This window comes from Larimichthys crocea, chromosome XIII (assembly GCF_000972845.2).
Source record: "Larimichthys crocea isolate SSNF chromosome XIII, L_crocea_2.0, whole genome shotgun sequence".
Classification (NCBI taxonomy): domain Eukaryota; kingdom Metazoa; phylum Chordata; class Actinopteri; family Sciaenidae; genus Larimichthys; species Larimichthys crocea.
Window position 1 is genome coordinate 5,167,539 of NC_040023.1, and position 26,827 is coordinate 5,194,365.

A 26,827-nucleotide genomic window follows, 5' to 3' on the forward strand; every position below is an offset into this window, starting at 1 on the left:
TGTGTGGCCAGCCACCTTCAACAATCGCCCCATGGGATTGCAATCCTCCTCAGTAGAAAATGTCACACTCAACAACTGTCCAAAAAGGAGGAGTCACTGTGCTAAAAGATTTGGCTCTGTGTGACACATTAGGAAGACAAATTCATCCAGAGTTTTTTGTGTCACATGAGGCCTCTGCTGTCTGCTGCTTTCTCCCCCGGGGAAAAAAAGCTTCAGATCTGAGCAATGGGAGCTGACAGGAGGTGGGCGAGTGGAAGACACTGACAAGAGTGGATCAAAGAGTGTGGCAGGTGACAGGGGGCGTCATGCTGTCTTACTTGACAGAGTGGCGGGGTGCCTTTTTCACCCGGATGAGCAGCACTGTGGCTAACACACAGATGTGAGGTAGCGAGAAGACCTTGTCTTCAACTCACCTGACATGAGAACCCCTAGGGTGGGTTGAGACCAGTCATTAACCAAGAGCGGTGGTGATGGTGCCTTAATTATGAATCAAAATTCACAAAATTCTAAATGTTTATCTTGCATGAAAATGACTGTAAATCATTCATGTTATTATTAGAGGTAAGCCAGGAATATGTCACCTTCCAGTGACATCAAACTAACTTTTTGTTCTCAGTAGCTGCAGGCAAACTACAAGTTGTTAAGTGACGCATCAAAACAGTTCGATGCAGCTCCAAGCTGCAGCTCAGAACTTTGGCAAATTACACAGTTTCACAGCAGGAACAGACTGCGAAAACACTCTGTTTCTTGGTTTGTGATAATTTAAGTCTTCGGTTAGGTCGTCAAAAGTCCAACCCATTTTCACTCCCAACACGTCAGTGGCTCCTCGTGTCAAACTATAGGCTGTATATATCCCTGTAATATCACTTTCTGGAGGCGCCCCTCTAGTGTAATATTTTGATGTGCTGTCAAAGCCAGTTGACATAATAGCAAGAAAAGTCTACACGGGGAGGAAGTTTAAGTGGTTGGATGGGTCAAATACAGCCAGGAAACATTACATAACTATCATAGTTATTTTAACCAAAAATGTGATCTCTTTCTAAATTTAACCAAGTAGCTACAGTGTCTGAACCTGAACCAAGTTTTACCACATAAACCACAAGTTTATTATCGTCTTAATTGTATTACTATTACCATGGTGACTTTACTGCATGTCCAAAACTCATGAACTCATCTAGGGATTTTGCAGAGGCAGAGCTGTCTGAAGGCAAAAATTGCTCTCAGTGATTGACGTAAAACTTGTGCAGAGGAGGAGCTTAGTAGGGATAGAAAAATTATTGTATTAGCCTGTTCCTCACTGGCTTATTTTAATGGGTTTAAATAAATTAAAAAAAGAAATATGCTACATAAGCCCTGCCCACTGAGATTTATCCCAACCAATGAGATTACTTGCAGCTCTGTCTTGCGTTTTTGTACCTGAAACTCATTTTTGAAGGATTCATTGCTTGATCCAACTCACCTGCACACTTCGTCCTGCTGATCAGAGGAGGTCCAGGTGCTCCGGTACCGCCGTCCCCTGGCCGGGTAAGCAGAACACTGATGCGGTACTCAGTGTCTGGCTCCAGATGCCAAACTTTATAGGTGAGTGAGCCCACACCGTGAGTCTCCGTCCACATGGACTGGCTGGCCCTGTACTGGATTTCCCGCCGAATGACTGGTCCGTCCCCGACTATGGAGTTGGTGTTGAGTTGGATGATCAGATACGTGGGGCCTGCCCGCAGGAGCTGTGGGGGAGCGATTGGTGTTGGGGGCACTGCAATAAAGAATATCTTGTCAGTAAATGTATAATCCTGTTAGAATTCAGTTTTTGATATTGTTCTGAGTGGTATTACTTCGAAACAACAGAAAAAAAAAAAGATGAAAATCCATCCTCAAAAGCACTTCAATTCGAATTCAGTCAGACATTTTTTTAGCAGAGAACAGCAAAGTCATATTCGCAAAAGGAGAAGTCAAGGACTTCTGTCACTGGTTTTCTCTTTTTTGTTTTACAGTTTCAATAACATTATTTTTGCTCTGCTAGAGCACCGAGTCATAAAAATCTTTTAATCACATCAGGACTAAGAGCGAGAGAGAGAGTGAGAGAGAGAGAGAGAGAGAGAGGGAGACTCTTGAATGTTGTAAATTCTTCATTTTCACTCTAATGATGCTGAATAAGAGCTTATTTGCATGAATAATTGTATAACTAATTCCGTCCTCTCTCAAAAACTCAGCCTTGATGGATAATATGACCCTCATCATCCCGGCGAACATCAAATTAATTCATCACATGATGTTGTGTGTGTACGTGTGTGTGTGTATGTGTGTGTGTGTGTGTGGATAAAGGGAGGTTTGTTGACTGACACAATACACAGAAACTACACCTGCTTCCAGAGTGTTTCATAACAGGATTTATTCGAATATGAATATGACACACTGTAAATGCTCGGTTTGGTTTTTGGTTAGTATTGAAATATGAATGAGTCACTAGTAAAGTAATGCAACTAGTAATTGATTACCCTTTTAATCGAACAAACATTTCTCACATGTTCCCAAATCTAGCTCACCTCTGACGATGAGTTCTCCAAAGTTGGAGACCGCGGCACCCCTGGAGGACAGGGTGATGCAGCGGTACAGGTCCTGCTCCCCACGTTGCGCCTCCACCTGGAAAGTTGCCATCAGCCTTTTATGGCTCAGCCGAGACAGCAAGGGAGTGTCCAGCAACATGCCGTTCCTCCGCTGACAGCCAGACAAAACAGCACAGAGAGAAATCAGCCGAGCACAACGATCCAACCACACATGTTTACCTGAAGTCTACTCAGGTGATTAGACAGGCTGTGAGGCGGACAGGAAAGACAAAGGGGGGGTTGAAATTAGCAACATGGGATGGCAAGATAATAAATATGTGATAAATGTCACGAGTAACAGCGGCGTTTTCACTCGTGAGGCTGGTGACACAGGCCTCGTGGGTTTCCGGCACGGGGGTTTGAGCTGACATCTCCCCATCTCTCGCCATGCTAATGTGTCAGCGCTCCAGGCACACCGGCAATTGGCCCAACCAGCGAAACAGGAAATCAGAGGCCAACTCTCGCAATGAGCTGTTCCGGGTGCGAGCCGCAATATATGCAGGTCTCTCAGAGAATAAGCAGATCATTATGTAAACTGTCCCCTGCTCACGCTTTTTACAAGCAAGTGGGTTTGACATCTGCATGTTTGAATTGGTTTAGGAGGATAGGGGGGGAGAATGCAGCGCTGTTAGAAAATGTGAAATTAGATGTACAGCGGCTGGGTACAACTGCCTGAAGCTACAGATTATAACTCATTTTTACTTTATTTTAGGCGTCAATATAATCCGCCTCTTGCTTTTATAAAAGCGCCATGAACTTTTTAAAATGCTGTTTGCTACTTGTTTTGTTTTTACCAATCACTATGAAGAGACTCTTCAGAGTTACAGCATGAACATTCTCGAGCATTTAAAGCAAACCGATGCTTCCATTTGCCAAGTGTGCTGTCATTCCCGTCTGGCAGTAAGCCCCCTGCATCATATCAAAATTAAGAGCTTGAGCAATAACTAATTAAGGTCTGGACTGGGACACGACGATGTTAAAGATGTAAACAGCATCTGAGACAGCCGTCTGCAATTTGGGCCAGAGGACAGCAGAGAAAATGTGACGCTAATTGATTAAGAAACATTATGCTTACAATTTGTTTGGACTACCTAAATAGAAGAAAGAGTGGAGTAGAGACTGGTCCAAAGAGGACCTCTACGGCGCCAGGGAGATCAAAGAAGAAGTAGCAATTAGCAGACTCAGTGTTGATGATCAAACAGGCCTTGAACAACAAATGGAAGAACAGAAGGCAGTAATGGTTTGTGATATATCTTTATTTTCAGCTGTTACCGGGTTTTTTCCTTCTTCTTTTTCTTTTTTTTTTATTTAAATGAGAAAAGCAGGGTTGAGCCGAAGCCAGTGTTAACTTAGGCAGAGTGGTTCACTGCGGCATACTGTCAAATTACAAGAGACGAGCCTCGCATTGTTTGCTTGCATCTTCCTCCTGTACGTGCGTGCGGGTGTGCCTAGCTCTGTCAACAAAGTCGCAAACCTGATAAAAAAATGGCTCTTTCACATGCCAATGATCTTCAAAGGCTTCAGTTCAGAAAAGACAGAGATGGGGGGTGGGTTGTGAAATAAAATCTGGGGGAAACGCGAGGGATGGATCACCAAGTATACGGAGATCTCATTTGCAAAAGCGCCTTCTCCCTGCTGCCGTCATTTTCAAAAGCACTTAGATGTTTGCAGGCTTCAAGGCCAGAGGAAGAGTGGAGGCATTCAGGGATGGATTTTTGAAGACTAATATTAGCTCAGATTCAAACTAAGAAAATTGAAACTATATTCAGCTGCTGCATGAGAGAAATGACTTTGGGGGCTTTAGTAAACTAAATCACAATCAAAAAAAGCCACAAAAGCAAAAAAAGGCAAGAACTTAATAATCTTCCAAACCCTCAAATGACTCATTTCACCACAACAACACAACCATTAGACAAACTCAGAGTCACAAACCTGCTGCATTATTTAACATCTTCAAATTACAATATTATTACTGGTATTATGCTGATGGTAAAGATAATAGCTTCCATTTCCTTTAATAACTACCATACAGTTCATCGCAAGGTCACAGGAGGTGACTTCAGGCGATTCAATTTTTGGGTATTAACAGATTAGTGTTGTACTTCCAGAAAGTTGGGGGACTTTTAGGGGACAGATTCAAAACAAAGAATAGCAATTATTGCTATTCTTTGTTTCGAATGCAAATCTAAAGCCTTAAGCCATCTAAGGCTGAGATATCCTTACTTATAGTCGCTCATATGGATCTAGCTCCACAAGTTTATCCTACACCCACAATGCAACGAATGCATCTTTTTCTTTCAACACTCAACGTCTGAAAAAACGCCTGCAGCTTTCAAAGCTCTCAAGCCCCCAGCTTGTAATGCAGACTCCCTCAGAGCCTCTAGTCAGGAGTCAGTCCAAATGTAGTGCTGATTTTAATCCAATCTCCAGAAAATGCAAATGAATGAACATTTCCATTCGTTAGTGTTGTGCGAATGTTAGGAGTTGGTTCGCTGGGATAAGGAGCTGGTGATGCGAAATCTCCAGTTGGATGCCATTAAATTATTGCGAGGAGAAGACAACAAGACGACATAATTAAAAGTGGCAGTCAAACAGCCGAGAACGATGTAGAAAACATGATGGTAATGCAGATTTTCTGTTTGTGTCGTGTATTCATTTGAGGAATGTTTGAGGAAAGCATCAAGGTTGAAGTCACGTAACTTCATGCATGTCATGAATTATTCGACAGGTCTGTTTCACATTTTGTTTGTATCAATATAACAGCGTTTGCACCTTAGACAAGTGTAAAAGCTTTTTTGCAATATTTCAGGATTCTATTTTTTTAATTTTTGGCATTTTTACACAGTTTTGTTTATGCATACATTAAAAAATACACATGACAACCCTAACCCCTAACAGAAACACACATTAAACATGTTTTACTGGCTGTAATGGCAGCAATGTGCAATTGCTCATTTTATCTTGTGTGGTGTATCATAATGGAAGATAACCAAGGCAGCATCTGGGGCCCTTAATCCTCATCAGCAGCATGGACTTTATGTTTATCCCATTACCAAGCACTCTGGTTGCCAATTAAGCATTTCCCCTGACACTGTGAGATCAATCAGACCTACATAATATTTACAGTACAATTACAAGTGTTTCCATACATTTACAATAGTATTTTAAAGGGTCTTTTCAAATAAATCACAAATCATCTCTTTGATACCCCATTACATTCTAGGTTTGATAATGTGTTGGGATATTTCATCTCTGAGACTTCTGACGTCACTATCAACTGTTTTTATTGGACAGTTCTTTCACCTAGAACATTGCTGTTGGGTTTGAGAACTTGGAGATCAAGTTTCTGATTGTACTAGTCATCCCATGGTATTTTCCATTTGAATAGGTAGAAGGTATTTGGAAATTTTAGACTTTGTGAGTTAACACGGACCACCCAAGCATGCCAATTTTATGGCTCCGTGACCAGTACTCTGGGATAATGCCGTTACGAGGCCCTCATGAGTGTCTGACTAACCTCAATGAAACTGTCTCTCAGATAAAGGCAGCTGTAGCACCCAACAGAATGAAATTTCTCTAAGCTCTTCCATTTACCGTTCCATCTCAGCAACAGCCAAGTGTTATTGACGATAACGTGGAACGTTCCCAGTCATGTACGAAAATACAGTATTAGAAATCTCATGTAAACAGCAGCCTGAATAAGACTTCCATCGGAATATTGCCATCAGCCGTACATGCAAATGCAAAGAACTGTAAGCTGCTCTGGATAAGACTGTCAGCTAAATGCCAAACATGTAGAACGTCTTTCTCTTTTTATCTTTTGTTTTTCTTCTTCTTCCTACAATCTTAAAATCCCATTCTATTATACAGGTACTGATGTGGAAATGGTGGCTTGACTTCTCAAGCAAAGATAATACCAAAAAAACAACTTGTCTCACCTCCAGGAGGAAAGGCTCAATCTCAGAAACTTTTCCCGTGGCGACACACTGGAACGAGGCATTCTGCCCGGCATTCACCTCCACGTCACCCAGCCGAGAGAAATGAGGCACCTTGTCTGTGATGGGAGGACACACACACACACACACACACAGTGATGAAAGTGGCACACCTGGAGCCAAGCATCACTGTCTAAATATATTAAACACACAGATTGTGAATTGTAATTTATTCAGAGCCTGTACAATAACTACACACCCAGACCTTGATACAACCTCACAGACATAAGAGCATGTAAATATGGCACAAGTCATGCAGAAAAACATGTAAACATACAGTATGTATACATATGTATTCTTCTATATGAATCATTAAATAATTTTATACATTTTAAAATATCACCCGAAGCTGTTTTGCAACCAGGTTGACTCACCTCGTCCCCAGTAGCTAAAGTTTCCACAGATCATAAGGCCGCATATGAGACTAAATCACTTATTAATACAGACATATTTTAATTACAGCCACACATACGCAGACATCCTCCATTCAGTCTGACAGAGACAGTTTCCTACGATAACACAGACTGTTTTTCTGCAGCATCAAATATTGCACGCTCTCACACTGGACATCTAATGAATCTAGAATTACCTTTAAAGCTCTATCAAGAATGCATCCTTATTCTGTTCATGCCAGCTAAAGAACGCTGCTTGATATTACTTTATCATTCGTTTCAATAAAATATGAAATAGAGATGCAGAATTTTACCAAACAAAGACTGAATTCTGCCTCTTTGTGCGCTTAGATGAAGCCATGCAGTACATAAAAGATGTCTGTGTTAAAATGCATGTCTATTGTGTTCTTATCACATGACATACCCTGGAGTGATTCACAAATCTCTGCCAACATACACAAACACCATTACATTTGTTTACTGTAATGCATGCCGGACCATATGGTTAAATTGCAATACATCCATGTCATTCATAATAGTGGTATCCTGTGTTTTCTTATAAGCAAACATGTTTAAATTTACATTTTAACCCATTGTTTTTTCCCCATTAGTCTAATAAATATTGCTGTTTTTTGTTTAATTTAATTCTTTATTATATATCATTATCTAACACCAGAAAAAACAGACCTGTTTAAGAGCAGAGCTAAATGGAATTGGGCCACCATTAATGAATTAACTGCATCGTCTACGCCTGAGCTTCTCCTGCTCTAACCTGTCAAAATGCGTTCAAGTGGCAGTTTCACTAATGCAGTGTTTGGCTCCAAACTACATAACATTACTTTAACTAAAAAGGTACTGTTGTCTAACAATTATCTTTGGAATACTGAAGCATTTATAAACCTCCAACATTTGCATTCAGTTAAAAGTTGGCAGACCGTAGCCTTTATCACCAACAATACCTAAGCTACATCCAAAATGTAAATTAAGACACTTAAACTGAAACAAGTTTCAAGAGTAATGCTGGGGCTGGGAGCTGGCAGTAATTAGATTTTGTCTTAATATATAACATAACTAAATTCTACAGGTTTCAGGCCAGAAACTGCAAATAGTCCCTTTTTTTTTCATCACAATGAGTTGTGTCTTTTGGCAGGCATAAAAATGTGTACAACACTAAAACCTGCTGTTAACTTCATTTACATACAGTAAGAGACCTCATGAACCAAACTGCAAAAATGACTCCTTAACTATATATATATATAATATTTATTTATATATTTTATTTATTTATTTATTTATTATTTATTATCATTCATTCATTCATTCCAGGCTAAACCTGGAATAAAGGTTATTGTTCAACTGTTTGACAGTTACTTGCAACTGATGTTATGCTATAAATAAGCATTTAGCTTACCCTTACATATTAATTCATATTAATATTAAAGCTGACAGGTTTCAATATTAATATAATGACACTAAACATAAATTGAGGATTAAAGGACTATATCTTTTAATGTGACAGATGGAAAGCTCCATTTTTTGCTCCAATATAGTAAAAGATAAATAAATAAATAAAAACATGAATTTCCTCTCTGTTTCTGAATCACTGAACCTGAATCTTTAGAACACCTTATAAATAAAATAATATAAAAACCGTACGAATGAATTCTGGTTTTACACGGCGGGTTAGACCGTACTATATTGAACTGGCAAGATTTTTCAGGTAATGAAACAAAATGATAACAGTAAAATGAGACAATAATAATCTCCAAAATATAAGAGATTGGCCACAATAACTGGAAGTCCTGCTGTGGTGTAAACAGGATATGTTCTGGGCAAATTATTTCCACTGGTCACACCAATGTGATGCACAAAATTAAATTGGTTTCCACAGTAACCAACAGCAACATCTGGCTCAGGATGGGATGATAGAAATTGCATCTTGCATTTTACCTATTGCTCATTTTCCTCTTCCCTCTCCGTCCAGTAAGAAGATTAAGAGGGCTCTGCGGTAACAAATCTCCTCGGGAGAATGTCCGTAACAACACGTAACTTATTCTACATATGTAGAGCAGAAGTAAAGATAGCTGAGGAAATGAGCATAAACTTTCAAGTCATCTTCTAAAAGACAGGCGTTCATAGCCCCAATTATAGGAGGAAGTCATTTTAGAATGAGGCAATTGCATTAATAGTGACTGATGAAATTTAATTTAAAATCTAAAAGCCCAGTAGTGTGGATGTGTGACCTGCTTAGCCTTAATTAATACTGCTAAACATAAATAGAGGCAAGGTAATTTGAGTCTCAAATGTATTCCGGCTCTTACTCTTGATGCAGCAGGGATTGGTCTTGACTGAAACACGTGTTTTGAATAAAGACACAGACTCCAGAGGAAAACAACACGAATGTCAAATGAGTGGGAATGCAAACTGAATAGCGGTTGCTGTTGACTTGAATCTTTCCTAGAGGGGCATACCGTTATTCTTGCTGCCTGTAGGGAAATTTATGCCAGCTTACTAATGTTTACTTACATCTCTGTGTGACTCTGTGTGTTTTTAGGGGTGACTGCTCTTGCAGCTACACCAGCTGGTACAAAAGAATACGTGATGGTGCACATGTATTTTCAGTACTTGGCATTAGTTTATGTGTAAGACGATGGATGTCTACACGTGAGGTTGAATACACATTAGTTGTGCTTTATGTTTCATGTATTTACGGTGTCCAATTAATGTATTAATGGTCAACTGTTAAATTGATTGCCAACTTGCCAAGAAATGTGAATATTTGCTGTTTGTTTTCGTCCTCTCTGAACTGAATATCTTTGACAGAAGATGGAATCTTGGGGTTTGCAGATTATAGATTATTTACAGATTAATCAATAATAAAAATATTCAGACATAGTACACATATAAAGCAGCCTCTGGCAGGGACACTAATCTTAGCTAACAGGCATAGCATGGTTCACCATCTGCATCAAGGCTGAACTCTGAGTCACATACCGAGGGGAACTGGCAATGCTGCTTAACCATCTTTGGATGGTTAAGCAGCATGGAAATGCATCCATCGAGGATAGGGTGACAGAGGGCAAGTGCCAAACTTTGAGATGAGCTTGGGTAAGAAAAAAAATAAAAGAATAAATAATGGATTCTTGCTGGTTTTATGTCTGTTCCTCGGTCTGTTTCCCAGCGAGGATTCAATGATTTATAACGTGCGGCCTGTCTGATTTTTCAATCGAGCAAAAAGAAGATATCTGAATTTCATGAGCTCATAAATACCCTATATTATCATCCATTAACATTTTCTCACATTCATACAGCTAAAAAACAATATTAGCATCATCATAAAAGGCCAGTGTGGATCTAAGCAGCAAGGTACAGAAATATTTGGTTTCTGAACAACAACAGCAACGTCAGTATTGTTGATCTGACGCAGTAGAACAAGCTAGAAATACAACATGTCACATATTACATAGCTGTTACATGCTACAACATTTCAAGCTTCTGGTAGTGTGATGAACTTAAGTAAATTTTTTACTCTCTTATTTACCAATGTTTTGATTCACACCACCTCTTTAGAAAAAGATCTGAGTCTTTAGCTGCTAAATGACCAGATACTTAAAAACTTCGTCTGCCGTCTGCTGCCATACAAATAATGTACAGGGGGTTCATCAAAGCTTTCATGCTCCATTTGAAAACGGAGATATGTCAATGTCCAGTTCTGAATTATTAATAATTAATACATGAACATCTGTATATCCTAATAACAGATAGTACAGAACAATTTCTCGAAAACACCTGAATTGTTATGGCCTTGATGGAAAACCATCTCAAACAGTGCCAGGTCAAAGTAACCTAGTCAAGATCTTGGCCCAAGTAATGTTGGAAGTGAGCCTGGCATCAAGAAGGCAAGCCAAAGAGTGATCAGTTGATCAATACAAAATATTGATCAGTGCAGATCTTATATAAGCAAAATGAGCAAATATATGCCACAAAACCGTTAAAACATTCAGAGAGTTTAGCTTTTCGAGTTTCTGCCTCTGAAACTGAAATGAGACCACCACGATGCAATGCAACCTTCCCTGAACCTACTGGAACTCAGTGCGGAAATGATTACCTCATTTAATGATGATGGCAACAAAAACATAATGATCTATATAAGTGTGAAATCTAATTAAAACCTTGCACTACATTTGATTTAGGTTAATGGAATCCCGTCAACAAGCAGCGCAGAAATGATTATAAACTAAACATGTAATCTAACTCTGCATTATATCACAGCTGGGAAACAAGAATTGGGCAAACTGATAACTGTTAAATGTGTAAACCTATTATTTAATAAAAAGCCAATAATTACTCCATTTTCAATTGACTTCCATTCTGTTTTAGTACCATTTTATCTCTTTTTGGGAGTCAGTATGGGTTAGTATAGCTTTAACAAGGACAACTACTTGCAGGCAAACAATCAGATGAGATTTAGCTTTTTGTGTGTGGCGTCCAATAGAGGTTATCATCCTGTAAAGGGCTGCTGTGATGAGTACTGCATCTACACAGAGCCTGTCTACCAAAAGGACTGTTGGGGGTATAATAGTAAATGGACAGGACATAATGTAACATTACCAGCACTTATAAACCCCCTGATATCTTTGTAATTACAAAAAAAAAAAAAAAAAACCTCAGGGAGTAGATCAAAGTACTACGTGTCCTTTTTCTTCCTGTAACATCACATTATCTTTAAAAGCACCCGGCTGAGAGCACAGCCATCAGAGGAGGTAAAGGTCAGCCATTCTGCCATGGACAAAAGTGAAGCTTCCCACTGTGTTATTGTGGCTGTGACACTTAGACAAGTACCACGTATATGTGCTTCAGTTTCCCCCTTGTGAGTAGGATTACCTCATAGTCCAGGAAAGGATATTTCCAGGAAACTGTTGAGCCCTAGGAAACTCAACAGTTTCTTGACAGACCTTTTACCCGGGCTCAGTGAAGGTCAACAGGTAGGCTATGAGCAGTGCAGAACGGGTACTTACAACAGGGGTAATTGAGCAGCACAATGTCGTCCAAGGCAATGTAGCCCTGTCGCTCCTCGGAAATCGTCGCTTCAAAGATGACCTGTGGAGAGAGTCGATAAATTAAATGACTACACACCATTGCATCTTGAGTGACAAGTAGTCTGACAAAGAAGGAAATTGGGGGAAATGGGGTCCAAAGGCCAGTCAATAACAGAACTCTGCAAGTTTTTCATCAATTCCACTTCCACTACATTTAAAAGAAAGCTCTATTGTAAAACTTGATATCGGCATTAAAACAGTTATTTGGAATATGTACTGCATTTCTGGTTGAGCTTTATATTGTGTTCTTTCAAGCAGAGTATCTTAGTCACAGCTATGATTGAATTTATTAGAAGAATGCTTTTATTGCATTGCATTTATTTAGCTGATAATCGTATCCAAAGCAACTCACAATAAGTGCACTTAAGCATGAGGATACAACCTAAAAATCGCAAGAATCATCAACTTTATCAAATGCGCAACACTGCTTTAAGTGCTACATTTAGGAAAAATAAAAGATAGAGAAAATATTTTGAAATGATTCTGAACAGGTGTCCAAATCTTTTGAATCAGATTATTTTTCGTCTCTCTGAAACAGCAACAGGAAAATACCAGGATTTGATATAAATGCTCCCTTGAGGCTCAGGTAATTTCTGCACCAACCGGAACGGATCTGAATGCAAGACAACACCTGACAGTTTGTGGTTTCAGTGGCGTAAAGTAATCGGAGTGGTGACTTAATGTTCATAAATAGCTTGGATTGCTTGATATACTGCATGCTTAAACTCATCTCTCCAAATGCAGATTGCAAACATGGGAATACATGCATTTGCAATTTAATTTTCTGCCAATAAATCAAGTTAGTTGTCTCAATGGAAATCTCAGTTATTTGCCCTACGCAGATCATTAACCAGGCATAACCGATCCTAATTCTAAACCTATCCCAATGATGTGTCTTCCATTTTTTTTAGTGTCATATTTTTATAAATCATATCAAAGTCTAAATATAGAGGGTATCTTATGCTGACTGATTTGTGATATATGAATATATCTACAACTGACTTTACTTAACCATTAACCATCTCTTGACTGCTGGATCGTGAGCATTCAAACCTTCTCTCTAACCTTTGCTCTGATATTGGATAGAGCTTATCAAATGACTCAGAGAGCAGGTGTGTTAAGACATAATGCATAGTATCTTTGGTGCATTGTTTTGTTAACCTGCTTTGATGGACTGAGTCTGGGAGTCTGCACTTGATTGTCGACTCACAGGTTTCTAGAGAACTGTCTAACCAGCTACCTCCAGATTTGACCATGGAAGACCTGAACCCTGAACTTAGGAACATTTTGTGACAAAATACTCCCAGATCAAAAGTAAACGTGCTGACAAATACCTTAAAATGTGCTCTCAAAATGCTAATAGGTAGACCGAATTGTGAATATTTTTGTCAGATCAAACACAGTAAAAGATGAGCAGGAACATCTCCAATGCATGCTGCCGAGATGGCTGCTTGACTGTATCTACAGACCCAACTGCCTGTTGTTATTGTAAGATACAAGAATTTTAAAAGCACTTAGACCACAAAACATCAAAAGTCTCTAGTGAAATCGATATTACAAACGCAGCTATTACTAACACCCCATTTACACATACAGACCTGAAAACTGGAGAAGCAACAGGACACTAGTCATTATGAAGTGAGCCACAGTGCACAAGCTGTCACTGGTGGCCAACACTCCAAGACACTCAGAAGTACAATGTGGGAGAAGTTTTACCTTCATGCAAATGTGCTTTGATGCAAAGGAGTGGCAACCAATATCTATAATGCCAGTGTTACAAAAAAAAAAGTGGTTTAATAATGGGTTATTTGTATTGATTATTAGGCGAAAATGCAATATATAATCTTGAGTATAAACTAAGCAATACAAGAAAATATTGCATTGGTGATTTGATAATAAAAAATAATCAGTTGCAGCTCTGAATATTAGATTAATCTGTAATGGTCTAAGTCCCTAGCTAATTATTTCACAATATCTAAAAGATTACAGATTTTAGTGTTTCAGAAACACAGGAACTGAATGCCACTGTTGAATTATACAGATTTAACAATACATATTGCAATATAAATATACAAAAAAAGCACTGCGGGAAATAAAATACTTGTGGAGCTGTACAGTTCCAACATCAGTATAGCAAATAATAAAAAGACACCCTGCTACTTTAGAATTCGAGCTTTCAAAGTACTTTCAAAGAACAAAACACTTCTAATATGTTAGTCTTCCATTACGTGTGTTAAGTGTTAAGTGTAGCTTCTTGATTAGACTTATTGTTAATGTACGTCTAACAGTGATATTTCTTTTTTAAAACATGAATAAGTGCGTCTCCCCCTCTCCGCTGTCCCTTTCATCAATCCATGCGGCAGCTGCAGGTGTCCTTAAGCACAGCCTAAATATTCACTCACTCATCTAAATGAGGCGGGCGCACGCAGAGCTGAAAAGTGAATCGGGAAGGCCTCCCAGAGTGCAACAAAGTCGTTGTGGGGTTTCTGAGTAGTAATTACAGTCAGCAGAGCCCAAATCATCTGCTCCACAAGCAACTCTTCACTTTTTTTTTTTTTACTGCAGCGCAACTAACTTTGAACTTGTGGGTTGAGTGCATTAACAGTTATAGTTGGAACTGTATAGTACATCAAACGTGTGTGTGTGTGTGTGAGTCACCCACTCATACTACCTCTAGTTATCTATGCCAAAGCCCAGTGGAAGTCAGACTGTGACCGTGCACTCAGACGGGCAATAGATTGCAATGTTGACAATACATCAGGCTTTAAGTGCCCAGGGCCAATCAATACCACAAAGGGCCTTGGCAGATGGATACAGACTAAGGCTTTCTTTCCACTAATTTTTTTTTTATTTTTCATTCCTATGTCAGGCCATTAGAGACGTCTGACCGATTAACTCTTCAATTCATCACGCGTCAACGCACCCACCGTCATCGATTCACTCAACTATACGCGCTTTGAGCCATCATTAAGCTCCTCCGCATCTGCCCTCACTTTTAGAAAAGTGTGTTTGAGTATGACTGAGCCAGACACTGAGGAATAACCTTGGCATCCGATAGATGTGCGCATATAAACACAAGCTATTATCCAAATGGCTACAGTGGAATCCCTTCATGTTTGCATACGCAAAGGAGGGCACTGCAAATGAGACAATTTGCTCAATGTATGCAGTGAGTGTGAGTGGGAGAATGTACGGTGGCCCTGAGAGCTCAACACACTGATCTTGTCGCATAGATAAAACCCTTTAAAATAAAATGTAATGTTCTGAAAATACTAAAAACAAGAGTAGCTAAAGAAAGATGCCTCAAGTTGCATAGACAAAGAAATAAACTAAGTAATACAATGTTTTACGGGACACAAATCCTTATCATGGTTATAGTACTGTACTCCATGACATGGGCTGTGTGTATCATCTTTTATCATGTGCGTCACACACTTTCACTTTCATAGGAGCTGAATCACTCAGACTATTAAACCTGTGGTCCATATCTGATTGTTGCATTGGCTGAAATGCTTTTTTTGAATATAAATAAATAGAAGACAAATAAAATATATACCCTATATATAAAAACAAAAAAAACAATATATACAGTTTACATAAACAAACATTTTCCAGTAAGCAACATACATTAACATTTCATGCCCATAAAGGAATAGGAAGAAGCACCATGCTTGTCTAGTCTTACCCCTACTCTATCCATCAATACTCAGTAATCAACCAACTCAAAAAAAACCAACTTTAACTGTTATAACTAGTGCTTCACAAGTCAACCACTATGTCAATCCTCTTGTACATCAACAACAATGTGTGAAACCAATCAATGGTATTGTTGTATTTATCTGTACTTTTTTGTTTTTCTGCAGTTATAAAGGACGATTTCTTCTCCTCTTTCTGCTTGACTTTTGTCTATTTGCATGAGTTTTCTTATGTTGCGGTGTGTCGGGCTGTCATAGTAAGGTGACATAAAAAGATGTATAGAGAGGAGCCGTGTGCAGGGAGAGATAGTGGAGGAACGGCTTGCATAGGAGGATGAGACAGAAAGTGGAAGGAAGCTTAAGCCACACTGATATTGTTTGTCATGACAGGGGCTGATAGCATCTTTAATATTTGATAGAAGTTTCACCCTTTTCCAATACTTACACAAGTAGGCACGGACGGAAAATCTATTTCTGCAAACAATGTAGGAGATGGATTTGTCCAATTGAGAATACCTAGTTCAAGGTGATGTCATCCTCCAGCTTTCTTTCAAGCTTTTGTTGTGACAAAAGAAAAAAAAGAAAAAGAAAAAAGAAGGACACTGCAAAAGCACAATCTGTGATGTGTGAATCATGGTTTGGTTTACTGCAAGCAGTAGGGGGCCACCACCTAAGATGGAGGGCTGTGTCACTGGCAGTAGCCAAAGGAAATAACAGGAGAAACAAACCCGAGTCAGGATGCAAGTTCTGCCACAAGAACAGCAAGTGTAGACAGTCAAGGAGACAGAAGCAGCTGGACAGTCACATTTGATGTAAAAAGCATGCAAGCATTTTAATATGCGGCTCCTGCTGCAGCGCGTTTGGCTCATAAAATTCAATGTTTGAGAATTGATAGTGTAGAGTAACAAAATCCATACTGCATCCCAGGAGGCCTCGTCGTGAATACATAAAATGTGCGGTGGCAATAAAATACATTGCATTGAAAACACGATTTGCACAGTAATTAATATTTTAAGCTTTTAGTTTTCATTACAGCGCTGCGGAAATTATTCATGTGTGCGCACTAATGATAAAGTTCTCAACTGATCTGTGGACGATATCAATCTTCATGAGGACTTTGATTCATTTAATGGCTTACATGCAATCGTTTGAGGAATGTGGTGAACAAAAATTGCAACAATGTTCTGTTAATTGATTTCTTCAGCTACAATGAGACCAACACTATTGATCCATATTGGCAATGAGGCAGTAAAACATTGAAATATATGATGTGCAATTGCGACTGCCACCTTTTTCTCCGCAGGCTGAGGAAATAAAGTGAGTTGTATACTGCAGCCTGCTGCTGGAGACAGTCCATGCTGGATGTTTTCATTTTGTAAACATTTCGTGTTTGTGTGTTTGTGTGCGTCGTCAAGACATTTACCAACAGGGGCCTTGCACGCCCCACTTGCCAAGTGGGGACCTGCAGGTGTGTGAGAGGCAACGTTCAGACTCAGCACTGCCTCTGCAGGCCAGAGCAGGAATTTTACTATAATTTTACTTTAACTATAAATCCTCAACTTTAGTGCTTCACTGGTGGCCGACACTAATTGTTATTCATTCATTTCATGTATTTCTATGGTTAATGAGAACTGAAATACATCACTACTGCTACCAAGATGACAAAGTTTTAGGTATATATCAGACAAGAAATCAGTTTTATCAGTTGACCGGTATCTCTGATAAAATCCAATCATATAACAATGGATAAATTAAAACAGAAGATTTTGGATAATGAGTACTTTAATCTTGGATATGTTCCTGATATTATTAGCTATAGTTCAACTAATTTCAGTTAGTATTAAGTATGCATAATTCCCCGTGTATTCTTCATGATTAGGTATGCAATCTGTATCTAGTATGGGAATGGCAGACTCACAACAAATAAAAACTGCTATATAGAGACGTCATCACTGAATGCATCTGCGAATTGCTATTGAAGAAAATATGATGACCATGAATAACATTAAAGATATAGCTCCAGAATTCTACCTTTAAAGTCAGCAAAGTTTACAGAAAAGAAACAGACAACCGTGTTTGCTATGACCCTGACTAAAGCTATTTTGCTACACTGCTTCACTGCACGGGTAAAATAAGGTGACAATTTGGTAGGAGAAACACAAAAAAAAACAATTAAGTAGGCAAGCAAAAGAGTGAGAGATAGGAAAGATGAGAGAGAAGGAGGCTAAATAGGGTGATGTATTGGGAATTAAGATGGTGGGATAAGGAGGACAAAGCAGTCAAAGCATGAAGGAGAATTTAGGAAGGGTATAAAAAAAAAATCTAAAGGAGAGAAGCCAGGATTTTCTAAAAGAGCACCTCTTCCGACGCCTACTGCACTTCCCAAAACCAAGCTGACGGGGAGAGTGTGAACAATCAAATCGCTCTTCTGTCCGCCATGATAGTCCAAACCCAGAAATACTGGCTGTGAATTTTGAAATCTCATATCAGTGAAAGTCTAAATGCAAAAGCACAACAACACCTCTGATCACTGTCCAACATATCTCTATAGCAGTCTGTCTTTCCTGAGGGAGTGTTGATGCTTGCTGATTACTGGATTTTTTTTTTCTTTATTTAATCCCAACCACCACCAGCCACCTACACACACACACACACTTTTTCCTCCAACCCCTCTGAAGTAGCCTGTGTGAAGTTGCTCCTCCCTGGCCTGCAGGGCCTGATCTCTTGGCTGGGAGTGTTGGACAGTGATCTTTATCAATGGGACTGGATGGATGAGTGGAGCCCTGTGGGGCTTGCACCGAGCTTTGAGCCGTAGCAGTGGGAGCTGGTGAGTTTTCCTGGGGCAAAAAAAAAAAAAGAAAAAGAGGCACAGAGCCTCACTCCTGACTTCTGTCCCTCTTCACACAGCAGATAGACACACTTTGCCCCTTCAGGCCTTCATTTTAGTCCCCTCCCTCATCTGCACCGATTTACCTACTTCATTACGTGCTGCCGAACATTCAGGTTTACAGGACAAATAAAACAATCTGTCCCATGTCTGCACGCCTGGTGGGAGGACTTCATAGAACAGCGCCTTCTCTTCACTCAGGCACCTTGGAGAACCATAGCAGTAGATTACATTGCTTATGCACGCCTGTCCAAATGGTAAACACCGCAGCGCTAAGCAAACTCCCCGCTTGGACTGACTTATCTGATTGTGCACCTCAGCTTACCCCCTCCGAGAGCTCCCGCCCCTTGCGTCCACCTCCTCGTAGGCAGACAAACTTCGAACGTCCATGCAGAAGGGAAGAAAATCATTACTTTAAATCAGTTTGGCTGTTTGTGAGAGTCGCTCAGGACACGAGAGTTGAGGATGGTAAAGCGCAGGCTGTCTTCATTGATCTGTGCAGCCCTCTAATCTCATTAACTGGCTCTTGATTTATTGAGATGGGCCCCAGAGTGTGCCAAGGTTATGGAAGCAAACACCCAGCCCGCTCCCCCGCACTGAGGGTCACATGGAATTGAGGTCAATTGACTGTTCGGCAGACCCACGCTCCCGCAATCCCTTACACCAGCCATCGCGTTCTCATTAAGGTCTGTTTTGGGTTGGGGCTGGGGAGTGTAGGAGGCGGCGGGCTCGTGGGAAGAAAGAAAGCATTAGGGGATAAATTATCGGCCGTAATGAGGTGAGGCAAGGCTGCATCCAGTCATCAGAATCTTACAAGCTACACAACGGCGCTAATAATGCAGCATTGACAATACAGGCATCAAACGGAGCTATTGATTACACTGCAGCACGCAGGCAAATTGACCAATAAATAAAGATACAATGCAAACACACGCCCACTGTAATTATACACCTATTGAGCCACTGTGATATACGACACAGCTGCAATTTGCTAACCTTTGCATGTGGTTTAAATGATATGGAGGATGATAATAAAGCTGCTGAGGCTGACTGTAGTCACTGAACAGCTCAATGGAGCAGCTGGTGGTTCAGTACCATGCTAAGTGACCCCTGAAACTTTTAACAAAAGGGAGGGATGATGTTTACAAGCGCTAAGCAATCATCATCATCACAATATTAGAAAAACATCCCCCCAATAATGACACATGCTAAACAGTATAATGTTTCCCATTCACCGTCTTAGTTCAGTGTATTGTTAGTTTAGTTCTGCTATATGTTAAACATCTTTTGATTTGCATGTGATAATCCAAGTAGTGGACAAACGTAGATCAGATGATGGCACTAATGAGAAGTACTAAAAGTTAGTCGGCTTCATCCTTTGGGGGCAATGAACGTACATGACATGATGACTAAATTACACAGTAATCCATCCAATAGTTCAACCAACCAACTTCACCAATCCAGAGCTATGAGCTATGACTCCATTCTTTATTACTGTTCGATTTGACACTATTTTTAACTGAACAGAAACACATTTTACTATGACTCTACCTCTATATGTGACAATTAAACTTAACTTGAAGTTGAATGACATCAAATGTGCAACGCGGTGCAGTGGTCTATCATAATGCAGCTGGCATCATACAAAACTCTTCAAACATGTAAAACAAACAAACACTCAAACTTTGTTAGTTTTTAATTACACTTGGCTGATTTCATTAAACACTAACATGACATTTCATTACAATATGAGTTTACTCATAGAGTCAACATACAATATTATGGAATTGTTGCTCAGCCCTAACAGTGACCTTGGCCAGCGACTTTCATTAACTCTCACCATGTCACTGCATGCTGTCATAATGTCATGCTGTCATAATATCACAGGGAAACAAATGAAAAAAATTAAAAACTAAAAGGCTCTGTTCATTATTTATTCATGTCTTAATTATTTTTGGAGTACTGATTAATCATTCATTTGATAAAATATCGCATATAATGGAAACAGTTCATCAAAATTTCCCAGAACCCACATTGATGTCATATTTAGTTTGAGTAGCATATTAAATATATTCATTTTACAGTGATAAGAAATCATTTGAGAAAATCCATTTGTGAAGCTCTGACCAGTATGTGTAATAACTTCACCTAATAAATGTCTCATGTGACAAAACAGATATTAAAATTGCAATCCATTTTCTGTCAATCAATTTATTACTTATAGCTGATATTATATAGTTAACGTCTAATATCAGCACTCCTGACAGTATTGGATTTTTGAAGAGGCTCTCCAGTTGTTTAATATTTCATTTCTATACAGCTGAAGCCTCACAACAGAAGACACATTTAAAAAAAGAAGTCAAAACAACAAAGGCGGAGATATCCTAACTTTAAATCCCTTGCACAGGTCAAGCTCCAAAAACACTGGATCCATTACCACGGGGGTGCTAGTAGTATATTAAAGTGGTAGCATGAGCTCGTGGTAGTGAGCTGCAGCTGGTTTTTATCTTGTCTTTCTTAATTTCAGATGTGTGAAATGATTCGCCCATGGTGATTCAAACAATTGATTGGATTTAAAGAATAATGCTGACCTCTGAGTTTTGAAGCAGAGATGTGCGAGAGAGAGGCAGCGAACTCAAATAATCATTTTTATGTCTGGACTTTGATTTAAATCACTGTGCAGACATCTTCAGCACTAAGTGTCAAAGCTGTTTTTACTTTTCATCAGCTTCAAATGTTCACCCGCCCACTGAGGCATTTTATCACCCAATGACAGTAGCGTTGTATAAAGCATGGCAATAAAGTTTGCATTTGTTATGACTTTATTGCTTTATGCCTTGTGTGTGGTTTATCATTTCTTGGTTAATTGTTGCAATGTTTCACATTTAACTATAAAAAATTCACGACATAAAATGTATGCATGCATGTATCCAGGAAAGCATCCCCTGCTGAAAATATGTTCATGCACACATGTCTGGATCCCATAACTTTAACTCTATACCATATTTCCATAAATTCCTTCTGGTTAATAACTATGTTTTTTTGTTTTTTTAAACTTGACTCAACTCAACTCATCTCTGTTAAAACCAGCCACAGAATTGTTTTCACAGGCTCAGTGTTCACCATGAAGAAGTTGGGGTAAAATCTGTGGCGTGCCCATTTAACGAGTGACTCACTACACTGTGTTTGCGTCAAATTCGTATTTATTACATGAAAGAACAACACTGCAAGATCAAATTGGCTTTGAGCTACAAATGTTGTTCATCTTTCATGTACTAAAAACGAACTGAAAATAACATTTGACAGCGTTTGAGAGATACCACGTTTAGACTCTGGACAAAATTTGGTATGTGTGGGTTTCTATACAGTTTGTTTGGATCCAATTTACAAATCTATAATTATCTACCAGGTTTCATTTCAGACAAAATGGTAGAGAAGTACAACAGCTTCAACAAGGACTTTGTAGTGTATATAGAAAGAAAAACAAAGAAATCTGGCAGAAGTCCCAAATTCCTGTCCAATCCAACTGATCTTAAAGTTTAAAACTTAGTTTCAAAACTTATATGTTTAATAATATAGAGAAACAATCGATTATTTCCATTACTGATTGATCTGTCAATCAATTGATCTATTAGTTGTTTGGGTCATAACACATCAGAAAAGGTTGATCAGTGTTCTTCCTCAAAAGTCTTTTTGTTCACAACCCAAAGATACTCAGTTTAAAAGGGACTAAACACACAGAAAGTTCTTGATTGGTGCATAGAAGGGTCACATACAATGTGACATTGCATTTTATCATTTGAACCCTGCCTACATACAATCAGTGAGAAGAGCACAGACAAAACATACAAAAATCTCCCATGTGAAAGAACCAAAAGTGTTCCAACTTGTGTTCACGTAGGACGATTTCAGGCCGTTTACTGCACTACTCCTCCAAATCTGACCGATACTTTCAACGTATATTTATACTAAGGCTCTTACCTGGTATTCACTGGGCCAGAAAGTGCTGACAGCGAGCTCCACCTGGTGCCACTGGCGTCCCTGGGAGCCTGAGATATTCCACACTGCGCTGCCCTTGGGGCCTCCGTTGACCCGGATGTAGACCTGCAGGTCCCCGGGGCTGTGGCCGTCACGGCTGTACAAGAAGTAGCTAAACTGGATGCAGTGGGTGTCGTTCTCGCTGAGCGGGAGAAGTAGCAGCTGAGCCCGTTGGCCCCCAAAATGCTGCGAGGAATTGACCATCATGAAAGACCCTGGAGGGAAAAAACAGAAAATAAGAACATGCTTGAGGACTAAAAGCACTTTTCAATTCAAATACTGCTGATTTCACAGTTAAATCGTTATTGGCAGACTCTCAGAAACAGCTTACTGAGGTGAATTAAACAGATAAAGAGCAGTGTCAAACTTTAATCCCAATAAAACAGATCGACCTTGCCAAGTAAAGACTCCTCAGCAGCTATACCTACATGTACTTTACAAATAGGAGCTATTTCAGCATTTTTACCCGCCAGACAGCATTGAGTGACTTGAAATCTAAAAAATAACAAGATCCAACTCTGGGCTTTACCTGTAACACCCCAGCCCAGGATAGATATGTCATGTTAGTTTTCAAACTGAAGAACGTTTGCCTTTTTTTTTTTTTTTTAAGCCCTGAAAAAGCCCGAGAGCCAAAGTTGACAGGCTCAAGGTTGTTACCTAGAATATTTGTGTGATCTTCTCTGGCTACTTGTCTGTATTTGGTCCGTCTCTGTTTCTTCCCTGCTTCCCTTCTTTCACAGGGCTTCCATCAGTTTTGCAGCGCTGCCACAGATCTCATGTGTTCAAAGCTACAGCACTGGTTGTCAGACTGGGCTTTCATTTTTGGACCGAAGTTCACAGAGTCACTGCTGGCTCTCTCATCCCTGCAGCACAGTAGAGATCCCCTGGCCTGCGAGAAGAGAGCGCCACAATGGAGGGAGGGGAAATAAAGGGGGCAGCTTTGCCTTCGACTGCTTCAGCAAAATGATTGTTTCTGGACCTATTCAACATTAAAACCAACACATTTTATTTCAGTTGCAAATGCAGATTTGTCTAAATTATGGAAATAAACATCATGAATAAAAGTTGCACCATTAAAACCATTTTCAAATGTGTAAAAGGACTTCATGAGCCATACACTAAAACGCTCGTAGTCGAGAGAGTCATTTGTTCTTTGGGAGGCTGAATGCACTTATTCTAAGTCCCTTACGCAACGTGAAATATAATGCAACGCCTTGTAATTGCGTCACACTACACACAATAAAACAGCAAACTGTCACTTGTGGTGCTCATTTATGTCCTCGCAGCCGTTGGATCGGCCGTTGTTGTCAACGTCAGACTCAGTAAAACAGCTTCCCTGCAATGCCCACTGATACAGTACGAGCACATTTTATGATTTCGATTCTTCCTTCATTCTTCCAGCTCTATTCAACGGTAGAAGAAAGTGACACACACACAAAAAAGAAAGAATATGAAAAGAGATAAAAGCTGACAAACACTTTTCAAAACACTGTCTAGGCCATCATAGCGGCGGATGAAAGAAAGCACATTCTTCTAATTCACTAGAAAAGACACATTTACATATTCTCAATGGGAAGAAAGCAGCAATAATCTTCTTTCTTTACTAGAGCATTATTAATTATGTCATCTTGTCACATCCTCTCATATTCACATAAAGATGGCCATGCCAAAATGTGAGAAATTCCCTTACGCAACATTTTAATGGAAAAATAACTACTGTTACAGTCGGAAAAGTGAAGTTTCCACTTTCTAATTGCCCATTTAATCCATTTAGAAATATTGTACATCAACTAAAGTAAATAGGATGTCCTCAAATTGTTCTTTCATTGTAACTTCACACACTTCACACAGGAGACAACAGGATGGGCAATTCGCTGTCTGTGTTTATTACCTTGGACTGGTTAAAGTGGCCTTGGGGATCACAAACCTTCCTCCCTAACTTCTAATCTTCCAATCAGATGGACTTTGTGATGCCGCCCGCAGGAGAGAAGGCGCATGCTAATTCTACGTGTAACCTTCATATCCGTTTGCTGTGGCGCTGCTGCTGCTGCTGCTCCGAGATGGCCGTGAACGAGCACAGACAGCTGGGATCGTGGGTAGTGTAGTCGCCTAGGTACTGTAGTTGAGCAAGAGCACAATCAGAGCCCTGCCTCCTGCCATTAATCACACTGACACGGTTATTAGGCCATAATGGCAGCCGAGGGAATGCTTAAACCAGAGAGATGGCTGTAATACTCGCGCACTGACATACAGGACACATATCAGCACACACACACACACACTCTACTCTCTCTCTCTCTCTCTCTCTCACACACACACATATATATATATATAGTTTACAAGACTCAAAAGCAGACTTCAAATCCTGCTGACCTTCCCAAGAGTGAGAAGAGGCTTCCTCTTATAATTCTCCCGTCATTACGACTCTCTCTATCTCATTTCGTTCCTCTCCTTGATTTCCTCTTCCTCTAGCTCTTTTTTCCACCTCCACTTCTTCTTCTTTTCATTCAAAATCGTCTAGAATGCACGCACACAAGCTCAAACATGCACAAACGCAACGTTTGAATACACAAAGAGTCGCCATCTGTTTTCTGTTTTCAAGCGAAAGCCTCAAAGAAAAATATCAGTGAGGGGATTTTATTAACAGGTGATGTGAAGACTCATTTTCCATCAAAGGTAAGAAAAGGTTTCCAGGAAGTCATCTGTGCTGTTACTGTAGATTCATGTTTTCTTTAGAGTGCCGATAACGAACTACAGCCCACAGACACTCTTTTTGCTTTTTACCATCATCTAAAGAAAGGAACATTTCCTCTAAAGGCAGCTATTTGTTGAGGCAGAGGAAAATGTGAAGTTTGTGTTATCAAGTAATTTTCCACGTCCGGACTGTGTTACAGTTGTGGCCTTGAGTGTGGTTTGGCTTGCTCGGTCAGAATTACAGAAGGACTTTTGATTTCTTTCATCAGTCTCTAGCTTTAAAGTAATGAAGAAAGGAAGCAACAACAAAAGAGAGAGAGAGAAAGAGAGAGAGAGAGAAGAAACAGGTCAAAAGCTGGGTCAGATCCACAGACAACCTGGATATAAAGAGATTTAAAATGCATGTCACAAAGCCTCCCTGACCACCGTCCATTCCCTCCCCCAGCTCCCTCTCCCCGGCCCCCAAAGCATGGATGAGACGTCAAACTGCCAGAAATATCCTGTGATAACAAGCAGCTGCTGTCCTTTGAGATCTCGCTATATTCTTGGACAACGCTGATATTTTTCTCTCACTCACCTGCTCGCAGGCAAAGCCAGGCAGGCTCTGGCTTACTCCCCCCCACCCGCCTCCCTGCCACCAATGCTGCTTTGATGTGCAGTTTCTCAGGGGGACTCTGTGGCTAAATTGCTTTTTCTTCAGCTATGAGAGCTGGACCCCCTCATTTTCGGAGGGCAAGCCTCCAACTGTCCTCATGACAGCAGTGTATTTAGAAGAGCGAGGGGGAGACACTGAAAGAAACATAGCCTCGGCTAATTCAGTTTGTATCATCAAATATCTTTGAGCAACTCATTCTGTTTAGTAAACCAAATTCAGACATAGCCTTTACAGTAACTTGTTAGTGTAAGCTGCAGTCTTCTTTGGATTCAGCTGAAGCCACCTAGTGGTAGTAACAAGCAAGTAAACACCATGAAATGGCCTCTTTACTAATGTGATGTAAACTTAACTGAGATGAGACAAAACTCAGAATGCATTATCACTGATCTCCACGAAATGTTATCAGCAGTGATAACCTCATAAGGTTACAGTTCTAAGATGTGAAACTGAATAAATGTATTCATGGGCTGCAAATGCCGATTATTTTCACTATCCCTTAATCTAACTATTATATTCTTGATTAATCATTAATTGGCTTTGTGTAAAACATCAGAAAACAATTCCCATCACAATATTTGAGAGCTGCTGAACACGGTTACATTGCCCTTTTGCCCAGCTCCAGTTCTGGCACGACACTGGCTCCGCTCCCTGTCAGCATTCTCCCGCAGCCAAAGACTTCCTCTTCCTGCAGGTCAAAAAAGACCCGTGGTAACCTTTTTCTACCAAGTTAGTGCTGGTTCTTGAACAGGTTCTGTTTAAGATTCAATAA

At 39.9% G+C, this 26,827-nt stretch overlaps 1 protein-coding gene across 7 annotated transcripts in view; it reads right to left on the reverse strand.

The window, feature by feature from the left end:
- ptprua (protein tyrosine phosphatase receptor type Ua) overlaps positions 1-26,827 on the reverse strand; it is a 169,414-nt gene that overhangs the window by 62,772 nt on the left and 79,815 nt on the right. For all 7 annotated transcript variants that reach the window (XM_019267019.2, XM_019267015.2, XM_019267014.2 and 4 more), the window contains exons 3-7: positions 22,653-22,924; positions 12,009-12,090; positions 6,542-6,657; positions 2,544-2,715; positions 1,460-1,753 (exon numbers count right to left, since the gene is read on the reverse strand). In XM_019267019.2, the coding sequence (XP_019122564.2) occupies positions 1,460-1,753; positions 2,544-2,715; positions 6,542-6,657; positions 12,009-12,090; positions 22,653-22,924 (936 nt within the window). The remainder of the gene's footprint in view (positions 1-1,459; positions 1,754-2,543; positions 2,716-6,541; positions 6,658-12,008; positions 12,091-22,652; positions 22,925-26,827) is intronic.